Genomic DNA, 12,124 nt, shown 5'->3' with positions numbered 1-12,124 from the left:
TTCTCAACTGCCATGCCATGGGTATTTTTGTTGGAATTTTTACTGTTGATTGTCTCTCATTCAAGTCTGACCTCATCCTCCTTTATGGCAAGGTTTCTCACTTAACCACCTAAAACAATAGAACTACTATAATAGTATCTAACATTTATAAGAACCTTGACCTTTTTATAAAGTCTTTACATATACTTTATTGAATTCTTTCATAAACCCAATAATGCAGTTGGTTTTATCCCATTATAGAGTGGGTCAGAGGGTACCTTGCTACAGACCATATAGCTAATAAGTAATAAAGCTAAGCTTCAAATTCATTTCTTAATTCAAGTCTATTAATGCTTTTCAACTCAACTGCCCTTTGTTCCTACCACAAATAGAGAAAATATCTTTTCCACCATGATCTTAAGATTAGTCTTTACATGTAATTATCATTGAGTTGGTTATTCATACTAGTTAAAAGACAGGCTTTTAAAATGTGTTTCAGTGAATCTCAAAGGAAAAGTATCACTTTGTCTGGACCTCATTCAACAATACGGAATTTCCAGGATCCAAATACATTTGCAGTAGAAAAAGTAAGTGACCTTCCCAAACTTTGCAACTTAAGATATTCCTGAGTTTATAACTATTGATACATACACAAATATATATATATATATATATATATGTATGTATGTATATTTAGATTATGTGTGTGTTTGTGTGTGTGTGTAAAATACAGTATTTCTGTAAGACTTCAGTAGAGGGAGTTCCCTGGCGGTCCAGTGGTTAGGACTCCGTGCTTCCACTGTAGGGGTTCAATCACTAGTTGGGGAACTAAGATCTTGCAAGCCGTGCAGCATGGCCAGAAAAAATACTGCGGTAGAATTGCCTTGGGATAGACTGTAGTGAAATTTAACAGTAGCAGATAGTCCAGTCAGAATAGATAACGTGTGCAAATACACCAGGTAAGAAACAGAAGTGTGTTTACGAAACTGTAAATACATCATTGTTGCTGGATTATGCAATATAATAGGGCATTTTTCCTAGAATAGAGACAGGTTATTAAAAATCTTGTGTGAAAAGCTAAAGAGTTTGGAACTGTATTTTGTAGTCAGTGAAGAAAGAGTTGGTGAAGGATCTGTGAAAACCCTTGTAAGTGGTTAATGTATACTAGTCAGGTGTTAATATCGAAGGAGCCACCATAACTTTTTGAGTTTCCACCTAGATTTATTAAAACTATCCAGCTTCCATTGATTCTTTTTAAATAAATAACATAATACTCTATCCTATGCTTTTGCTAATATTGACTTTGTTTTCCAGCAAATGGTTATTGAAAATGCTCGAGAAAAAATATTAAGCAACAAATCTCTTCAAGAAAAACTTGCAGAAAACATTAATAAATTTTTGACTAGGTAAGCTGTTTGTGTTTAAAATATCTGATTGTTTTTGCCTAATTGAGAACTATGCTAAAAATTTTCCTTTCTGTATTAACAGTGACAACAATATTGCTCAAGTACCTAAGCAAACAGATAGCAACCCTAGTGAACCAGAGACTTCAATTGATGAACTCCTGGGACTTCAGGTATGGGTAAGGGTGTGTGTGTGTTTGTGTGTGTGTAGTACATATATTCATAGTTAAAACTGATGATATTCTTGTTTCATTTCAAAACCATTACTAACAGATATATAAAATGATTTAAAATAATAATTAAAATATATATTTCCTTCATTATCCAAATGTAATCTGTTCCTGAAAATGTGTTAGTGAATTTTCAAGGTCAAAATTGCGGTTTTACGTAAGGTAGATAGCTAGTGGGAAGTAGTCGCATAGCACAGGGATATCAGCTCAGTGCTTTGTGACCGCCTGGAGGGGTGGGATAGACAGGGTGGGAGGGAGGGAGACGCAAGAGGGAAGAGATATGGGAACATATGTATATGTATAACTGATTCACTTTGTTATAAAGCAGAAACTAACACACCATTGTAAAGCAATTATACCCCAATAAAGATGTTAAAAAAAAATTGCGGTTTTATTCCAATTTTATTGAAAAATAATTGATATCTCTCACTGTATAAGTTTAAGGCATACAATATGATGATTTGATTTACATATATTCAAATTGTGTTATTTAGATGGTAAATGTAATAAGACATTCCTAACCATCTAATAACTAACCAACTCTTCCGTATATCAATAAAACACTTTTCCTGTATCCATACAACAATGTCATGTATTTCTTAGTATTTAATAATTAAAAATTCATTAGTGGCTATATTTTTGTGCAGTAAGCAGTACTGTACAGTGTATACAAAATAAATTACATTTCTTCTGCACCTGCTACAAACTGTATAAAAATATAAAGAAACAATGAAATAATATGTTAAAGATACGTGATGAATCCAAGTAATATTGAACAAAATAAAATGAACAAGATACTTTAAAAAAAGAAAGGATACTAACTAAATGAATAATTGTCTGTGAGATTTATTGCTAAGAGAAGGAAGATAGGGGCTATAGTCACTTGCTATTCAGTGAGAGTGAAGATGAAAGAGGGTGAGCTGGTAAAAGAAGAATTTAACAATATGAGTTTTAAGATTTGTCCAGGTGCAAATACCTTTTTGAAGAACAGCTGAGATTTTGGCTATTGCATAGCCTTTTGCTTGGACTCTCAGATAATACATTCAGTTTTGTTGCTGTGCCACAAAATGAATTCATTATAATGAATTTATGGTAGTAGTTTTCTTTCAGATGATGAATTCTGGGTGAAACCACTGAGGTTTTTTTTCTTTTTGTCAGTTCCTTCAGAATACTATAAAAAAAATTTTTTTGGATACATTTTCCCAAAGTGAAATTCAGTAAATTTAAGAAAACATGACAAGCTTTTGAAAGCAACCTTTAAGTTATTTAGCAGTCTTCTTTAAAAAACTTCTCCTGTCTTAATGTTCAACATATCCCCTGTTCTAAATTTTATAACCTTCAATTCCTTATATTTTCTCCACAAAATAATTAGGTACTTACCATAATCAAGACACTCTATTAGATACTGTGAGAGATTATAAGAAAGTGAAGACACAACACTGTGTTCATGGTGTTCATAATATTGTATATTGGGGAAAAGTTAAAAATTCAGATTTCAATAACTTTGAAAGTACAGCAATACATATGCCCAATGGAGTAGTATATACATAAGCTTCACTAAGAGAACAGAGCCAGTTGTACAAATAGGTGAATTTTTAAAATGTTTTTACGCATCTTTGTGTCCTTGGGGTAGGCAAGATTTCTTTGGCTACACAAATCGCTGTTTTTTTTTTTTAAGACTTCTGTAAAATTCAAAATATCCGCTTGTTAAAAGCATCATTAAAATTAAAAGGCAAACCACCAACATGTATTCCAAGATTCCTTCAATTCTGATTTTCAAAGTTTAGACTCTAATAAGAAATTTACTAGAAAAATGTGTTTCTTCTGCAGTAACTTTTGTAAGAGGGTATGCACCAGTTCATAGTTTGATTAACATTGGATTGTTGACTCTTGACATTATTTATATTACTGTAAATTTTTAAGTCCATCGATACAGAAATAATTTGTTCAAGCTCCTGGCTTTCTCCTAAATCACATTTCATGAAGAATTATTGATGTTCTCTGTATATCTTCATTGTCAAGGTTAACTGGTTCTTTAACTTCAAGTTTCTCTTTTCATTTTATGGCCATTTTTACTTTAAAAATCCAAGTTTTTAATCACTTCATGAGAGTTCCACCTTACTTCTTGCTCCACATGAATTTTCTATCCCTTGGGATCCAAATGTATGCTTCACCAAAATTGAAGAAAATATAGCATTGCAGAAGGATTTACAGATAAGTTTGTCATTCCATTTAAATCATATTGATCTCCAAAAAAGTTCAAATGTTCATAAACATGGAAATTAATTCAATAGTAAAGAAATACAAATTAAGACAACAGATTACTTTTATGTCTTAGACTGATAATGCTTAAAAATTGATATTGCCCATTATAGGTAAGAGCATGTACATTGTTACATAGAACAGAACAAGCATTCCTTTTTATTTTTGATGGTGATACCATTTTATTCATTGCTATTTACCAATAAAACTGATAATTAGTATTACCTATCCTTTCAGTTTATATATACATAAATTATTTTTTTTTAATTTATTTTTATACAGCAAGTTCTTATTAGTTACCTATTTTATACGTATTACTGTATATATGTCAATCCCAATCTCCCAATTCATCCCACCACCACCCCCCCACCTCCTACCCCCACCCCCCTCCCCGCTTTCCCCCCTTGGTGTCCATACGTTAGAACAAGCATTCTTATACAATTTTTCTGCAAGACTTCTTGACAGGATTTCTCAAAATTTTAAATGTATATATTGTTTGACCTAGTAATTTCACTGATAAAATTAATCCCAAAGAATGAACAAATGCCTGGATAAAGATTTTCACGTATTATTTACCATAACTGAAAATTAGAAAAAATGCAAATGTACAAAAGTGAGAATTGGCTAAATGTGGCAGAGTTATGTAAACAAAAGAGTTCTTTCCCTTTAGAAGGATAGTGGGTTAAACGTTTAGTTTTGTACCCTACGAAAAAGACAGTATAGGGAATTTTTTAAAAGCATAAATCCACAGGGGCTTCCCTGGTGGTGCAGTGGTTAAGAATCCACCTGCCAGTGCAGGGAACACGGATTCAAGCCCTGGTCTGGGAAGATCCCACATGCCATGGAGCAGCTAAGCCCATGCGCCACAACTACTGAGCCTACACTCTAGAGCCCGTGAGCCACAATTGCTGAGCTCACGTGCCACAACTACTGAAGCCTGCATGCCTAGAGCCCGTGCTCTGCAACAAGAGAAGCCACCGCAATGAGAAGCCTGCACACCACAGTGAAGAGTAACCCCTGCTCGCCGCAACTAGAGAAAGCCCGAGCACAGCAACGAAGACCCAACACAGCCAAAAATAAATTTAAAAAAAGAAAAAAAAGAAAAAAGCATAAACCCACAAGGACAGAGAAGAGGAAAGGACAGAGAAAGAATTTTTTAGAATTTGAAATGGACAGGTGGTACCTGACTTAGCAGACCCAGGATTCTAAGCCAGTAAAGGCAAAGTTCAGGTAAAAGCCGCTTTACAAAAGACTTGACTCTAGTACCTCTGAAAGTAAACGTAAAGATAGGGCTACAAACAGGATGATAAGTTGTAAAGTTTAGGAAGTATATAGTTAAACTCGATATCTTTTCCCCATTCACACTGTTCCTCAGAAACACTACTTCAGCCATAAACTGTCCCAGCAAGAAATCTAACTCACTCAAATAAGAAAAACTAAAAATACAGATGGTTCTGTAATTATTCTACAGCTTAGACTATAGTTGACAAGGTCCCTGCCTCCTTATTGGCACAGGGTTTAAAGACAGCTTTTGGCATGCTCCTTTTAAGTGTGAGCACATAAACAAGGATTGTCCAACATTTGAAAGAAGTATTTAAAATGAAGAGACAGGGACTTCCCTGGTGGTCCAGTGGTTAAGACTCTGTGCTTCCATTGCAGGGGGTGCGGCTTCTATCCCTGGTTGGGGAACTAAGATCCCCCATGCCGTGCGGCACAGCCAAAACTTTAAAATTTTAAAAATAATAAAATGAAGAAACCAAAACAGATAAAAAGAGTGAGGTAGATCTATATTGAAGGCCCTAGAAAGCAGTGTACCACAAACTTATGTGAAGAAAGCAGGTTAAACAACATTATTAAACCAATCTCATAGAAAAAGAGGTCAGAGGTGGAGGAATTGGATAAAGGTGGTCAAAAGGCACAAACTTCCAGTTATAAAGTAAATAAGTACAGGGGATGCAGTGTACAACATAATGACTATAGTTAACACTGCTGTATGGTATACAGTTAACCCTTGAACAGCTTGGGGTTAGGGGTGCTGACTCCACATGCAGTCAAAAACCCACTTAAACCAAGGGGGAAGGGGGGGTGGGATAAACTGGGAGATTGGGATTGACATATATACACTATTGATACTATGTATAAAATAGATAACTAATGAGGACCTACTGTGTAGCACAGGGAACTCTACTCAGTGCTCTGTGGTGACCTAAATGGGAAGGAAATCCAAAAAAGAGGGGATATATGTATACATATAGCTGATTCACTTTGCTGTACAGTATAAACTAACAATATAGTAAAGCAACTATACTCCAGTAAAAATAAATTTTTTTAGAAAACCCACTTAAAGGTTTACAGTCAGCCCTCCATGTATCCTGTTCTGCAAGTGCAGATTCAACCAACCTTGGATCTTGTAGTGCTGTAATACATATTTATTGAAAAAGTTCTGCATATGAGTGGACGGACCTGCACAGTTCAAACCTATGTTGTTCAAGTGTCAACAGTATTTGAAAATTAAGAGAGCAGCATATCCTGGGGCTTCCCTGGTGGCGAAGTGGTTGGGAGTCCACCTGCTCATGTAGGGGACACGGTTCAAGCCCTGGTCCGGGAGGATCCCCCATGCCACAGAGCAACTAGGCCTGGGCACCACAACTACTGAGCCTGTGCTCTAGAGCCTGTGCTCCGCAACAAGAGAAGCCAGCACAATGAGAAGCCCACACCGCAACTAGAGAAGGCCCACGCACAGCAACGAAGACCCAACACAGCCAAAAATAAATAAATTTTTAAAAACAATAAAAATAGCATATCCTAAGAGTTCTCACAAGGAAAAAAATATTTTTTTCTTTTTCTCTTTTTTTAAAATATGTATATGAGATGATGGATATTAACTAAGCTTATTTTGGTATTATTTCACAATGTATGTAGGTCAGGTCATTATGCTATACACCTTAAACTTACACAGTGGTGTGTGTCAAGTAATAAAGAACATTATAGCATGGTTTTATTCTATATTTTATTTTAATGTTTGGGGATATAGTCACCAAAGTGATTAATTAGTGGTATTAGGGAGCATTCACTTTCTATTTTCTAGTCTTCCTGTTTTAATTTGTTTTAAGTGAATAGTGTTACAATCAGAAGAAATTTTCTTGGAAGGGAATACTACATAAAAGGTACAAAATATCAGATATCCTCTAATTACTTTGCTGGTATTAAACCATACTAATTCAATTAGGATCACTTTTTGCTTGTTTTTTGTTTTTGCAGAGTGAAATCCACATGTCTGAAGAAGCTATACAGGATATATTGGAACAGACAGAATCCGATCCAGCATTTCAGGCACTCTTTGATCTATTTGACTATGGTAAGTAGAACATTTCTATCAAAGCAGTTAGGAGAAAAAAGTTTCTCCAATTTCTCTGGAGAAACAGCTTAAACAGAGTAAAACAACATTTCCCAGAGCATCTGGAAGAAAGTTCCTATTTTCATTAAAGCAAACATATGGATATGAAAGAGTTTTTTTGTTGCTTTTTTGTTTTAGTTTTTTCTTAAAGATACTTTAGCTGTAAAAATAAAGAACAGTTTTGGGGGTGAGGGGGGTTAGTTGTGGGCAGTTTTGCCAGTCATCAAAAATGTGTTGAGGTCTACTCCTATACATATATTATACTAAACACAGTTGGATAATACAAGAGGAATAAAAAGATTTGTCTATTGCCCTCCATCTTATGGCCTAGTGCAGTAGTTCTCAAAGGGTAGTCTCCAAACCAGCAGACCAGCATTGTCTGAGAACATGTTAAAAATGCACTGGTCTAGTGGAAAAATCATACTTGTCAATGATATATAAGGCAACATGTTAAAAACTATAATTAAAGGACTATAATTAAGACCAAACTTTAACATTTGCTTGACCACTGTCAAGCTGTATTAATTGATGCTTATTTTTATTTTGGTCATTTAACCAATTGTTTCCCTATTCCCTTTTTAACAGGTAAAACAAAGAATAATAAAAATATATCACAAGGCATTTCCAGTCAGCATATGGAAACCAATCTCAATGTAGTCTTAGCAGGTGAAACTAATCTAGCAGTTAAAGGTTCTTTTGAAACAGGAGAATCTGGTAAGAATTTGATTTTGTTAATATCAATCTAAATCCTAATATCAGTCTCAAAATCTCAAAGGCAGAAAATGTTGTTTAATTTGAAAGTTGTTCAAATTACCACATAGATCATTTTTGTGTTTCTAAGTTTTCTCTTCATTTAAAAAGAAAAAATTATTCCCACGCCTTTAGTACTTTGATTAAAAGGTGGATTTTTAGTACTCATTCCTTCATGATGCAGTAGACACGCACAAATTGGTGTTAATAGTGTTGACCAGTTCAACCTGTCTGTAACATTTAACATAATTTTTTTGAGACACATATTCAAATCCCTAATGTGTAAGGTTGGTTTGTGGTATTAATCATCCAGCCTCGTAAGCAAGCTTAGCTGAGTGCTCAGTATCAATATCTCACTTATTTAGAGGAAATTGTATACTTGCTGATAGTCCTGAATTATGGGTTTTATGAGGTTTTAGGTTATATTCCTATGTGTCTACTAGTCAGTTCTTTATGTTTCTGCCTCCCACAGAGTACCAGTATGGCACATAATTGTCCCACAATAACTACTTATGAATGAGGGAGGGCAGTGAATATGTCTATCTTAGAGCTTTTAAATATTGGCCAAGTTTTTTAAAATTTCATTTTTGTGAAACATAACATGCAGAAGTGCACAATAAAAGTGTACTTTAGCTCATTGAATTATAATCAAGCAAATACCCACATAACCATCTCTAAAGTCAAAAAATAGAATACCGCCAGCACCACAAAAACATCTCTTCGTATCTCTTCGCAGTCACTACTCCTTTCATCCCTGTTCCTCGAAGATAACCATTATCCTGGCTTCTCTCACATTATCCTGGCATCTCACACTTGCTAAACTTTATGCCTCTTTGGTACCACCTCTATCCATTTCTGTCTATGCCAAGCTATGCCACAATAATCTTTTCTGTTCATCTATTCTTAAATTCCATGACCCCTTCCAGCTCCCTCAAAAGACTTCATGGCTTCCAAGTTTCACATCACGCCTTCCAAAAACCAGTTTTGGAATATCTCAGACTATATTCCTATTTTGAGTCCTTTGCCTGTACCCAAACCCAATCCTCCATTTCTTCTTAGGCTGAATTGTAGGAGGGCGTGTCTTTCTCATATATATTATGTGTGGAAGATTGTGCTTCAGATAAGCTCTACCCTGCACAAAATGAAATTTGAAATCCTATTTTCTCAGAAAGTCTCTTCCCACTTCGTTGAAACTGACTACCCCTGAATTTATGTGGCCTGTATATAATTTCCACTGGTTTCCCCACAATAAGGATTCACATGTGCTCCATACCCACTATTATTTTACCAGTGTCACATTAACAGAATTTTATGATAGTTGATATACATTTTTCTGGATTTTTCCCAATATTTTTCATATTGTTAATTGTTATTATTTTCTGTCCTAAACTGTGAATGATGTATGACACAGTATATCAGTATTTTCTCAAATGCCCTTTCTTCTTTTTCCAACTATTAACACTTTTATTTGTCAAGATCTCCTCGTACAATAACACTTTCTCACATCCCATAGGCCAGAAGAGGTGCCTTTTGTTCCTATACTGCTATGGTTTTTGGCATGTTTCATTATGACTTTCTGTCCTATGTCTGCCTCCCTTAGACTGATATCACCAAGGGTGGAGACTGGGTCATTCATCTTTGTATCCCAGTACTGGTCATGTGGTTGATCTTCAGTAAATGTGTAATAAATGTTAAAGTGTATACAATAACATCAAATGTTGATCATGCAAAATGTAATTGGCCCCATTTCACCTTCAAGAATATATCAGATGAAGTATGGTCAGTAGAAATGGTAGAAGTTGAAAAGTCAGTTGTTTTGAAAAAACTATGTTTGTAGCCAGTTTTTTTAATATATTAGTACATATTAAATGTTCTTAAACATATATACTTTTTCCTTCATTGTGTCATCTGTTTTCTAAAAAGCTTGAAAAACAATTTGGCACTTGTTAAAAAAGGCATCAGTAATAAGAAAAGTACCTGTAAGTGTTTTGATACTCAAAAAATGAGAGAGTGAGTTTATCAGACTTCCACTTGCTGGTATGTCAAAGATTAGTTACTTCCTTGGCAAAACAGGTTTTATAGTAAAGATGACTGACTACCTTAAAAGCTGTTACATACTCACCATATCTTTCTGCCATCCTAATATTTTGCAGATGATCAATCTGGTCAACCCCCATATTGTACATCCTATCAAAATGAAGACACATCAAATGTTTTGAAGAATGGCAGCAACCATGATGAGCTTAGACAGGAAGCCCAGGAACATTTTTCCCAGATAGACTCTAGCATCCAGAAAAAGGCCTTTAAAACAGTAGTATCTACTGAACAGAAGTGTAACCTTGATATCACCTTTGAGTCTGTGCCTAATTTGAATGACTTTAACCAAAGAGTAAACTCTGATGCTGAATGTAATCAGCATTGTGCTGAATTATACACCAGTCAGATGTCTACTGAAACTGAATTGGCTATGGAAGTTGAAAAGAATTCTTTGTCTCCAAGTGTGCAGAATGAATCTCGATTACAGCCTGATCAGTCTGATATACCAATAACTTCATTTGTTTCCCTTGGTGGTGAAACTAACAATGCGAACTTAATTCTCTCTGGAAAAACTTCTCAGCTTTTATCCCAAAATATTCCATTAACTGGAAAGCCATCTAAAAAAGGTCAATTTTGTGAAAGTTCTGACGATACAAGAAGACTTACAACTAATTTCCATGGTTCCAAGTCACCAGATTCTAGAGAAATTCACCAGAGTAAAATTGAAATTAATAATGTGTTACCAGTTGCATCACAGCAACTTTCAGATTGCCAAGATAATTCTTCGCTTCAAAGTAAAATATTACCTGTGTCTGTTGAAGGTTCGGGTTTAACTATATCTGAACAAAAAGTAGAAATTCACCTTGGAGATTCAGTATCTTCAATTAAACAACCATCTAATGATTCATCATCTGTTAAGTTAAACCATACAGATCATGAACCTCAGCCCTCCACGTCTGAGAAAGTTGCTTTGGGTTCACAAGAGCCTTCATCTTCTGTAAAAGAAGATGGAGATAGTATTTTTCTATCTTTAGGTGAAAATAACTGTGAGGAAGTTACATTGATATCCCCAGAAGCTAATCCTATAGAAGATATACGTTCTCTTCCTTCAGAATCTGTGTGTTCTTCAATGAGGGATTCTCACCCTGAGTCCCAGAATACTAGTGATAAACCTGCTGGCAACAAGTCAGCAGAGATAGATGCATCAAATATAGTCTCTCTCAAAATTATCATCAGTGATGATCCATTTGTTTCCTCAGATTCTGAACTTAACAGTGCTGTTTCTAGTATCAGTGGAGAAAACTTGCCAACTATAATTTTGTCTTCTCCTTCTAAATCACCTGCCAGAAATGCAGAATTAGTTAAATGCCTGTCTTCAGAAGAAACCACAGATGCTATTTCATCTGCTGAAGGAATTGGGGATTCAGCCTCAATGGAACAGAGCCTTTTAGCACTCAAACCTGAAGACTCTACAGTAAACAACACTCAGAATGAAGAGAGCATTGCTTTTTCAGCCAATGTTACACCATGTGTTTCCAAGGATGGAGGATACATACAGTTAATGCCAGCTACAAGCACAACTTTTGGCAATTCAAATAACATTCTGATAGCTACTTGTGTAACTGATCCAACAGCCTTAGGAACAACTGTCAGTCAGTCAAATGTGGTGGTGTTGCCTGGAAATTCTGCACCTGTGACTGCTCAACCACCACCTCAGTTACAGACACCCCCAAGGTCAAACAGTGTATTTGCTGTCAACCAAGCTATGTCACCCAGCTTTTCACAAGGTAACTTTAGAACATATTGAAGTTCATTTCTCTGGAATGGGATCTAATTTCTCTTGTGTGTGCTGTTATTGACTAGAAGGTAATAAATCATGGATGAGAGTATAAGAAAAGATTCAGAAATTTGTGATTATGGCTTCTCTTTACAGAATTAATTCAATCAAAATTTTTTTTAATCTGCTAAGCTATGGAATTCAGTGGTTTCATTTTTTATTTCTTTTTCTTTCCATAGTTCTCAATCCATGGCTAAGCTATCAATACAAGAAAAAGACAGGGGGGGAA

The 12,124-nt window shown here is 35.2% G+C and overlaps 1 protein-coding gene across 6 annotated transcripts in view; it reads left to right on the top strand.

The window, feature by feature from the left end:
• LOC101271803 (protein NPAT) overlaps nucleotides 1-12,124 on the top strand; it is a 53,307-nt gene that overhangs the window by 32,332 nt on the left and 8,851 nt on the right. For 5 of the 6 annotated variants that reach the window (XM_033410172.2, XM_049714071.1, XM_049714072.1 and 2 more), the window contains 6 exons: nucleotides 479-566; nucleotides 1,294-1,385; nucleotides 1,468-1,561; nucleotides 7,136-7,232; nucleotides 7,857-7,985; nucleotides 10,175-11,845. In XM_033410172.2, the coding sequence (XP_033266063.1) occupies nucleotides 479-566; nucleotides 1,294-1,385; nucleotides 1,468-1,561; nucleotides 7,136-7,232; nucleotides 7,857-7,985; nucleotides 10,175-11,845 (2,171 nt within the window). The remainder of the gene's footprint in view (nucleotides 1-478; nucleotides 567-1,293; nucleotides 1,386-1,467; nucleotides 1,562-7,135; nucleotides 7,233-7,856; nucleotides 7,986-10,174; nucleotides 11,846-12,124) is intronic. The other variant, XM_004282270.3, reaches the window with a different exon arrangement.

Source organism: Orcinus orca, chromosome 8, assembly GCF_937001465.1.
Source record: "Orcinus orca chromosome 8, mOrcOrc1.1, whole genome shotgun sequence".
In the NCBI taxonomy this organism is placed as follows: Eukaryota; Metazoa; Chordata; class Mammalia; order Artiodactyla; family Delphinidae; genus Orcinus; species Orcinus orca.
The sequence above is the reverse complement of the archived record's forward strand: the minus strand, read 5'-3'. Positions and strand labels throughout refer to the sequence as shown.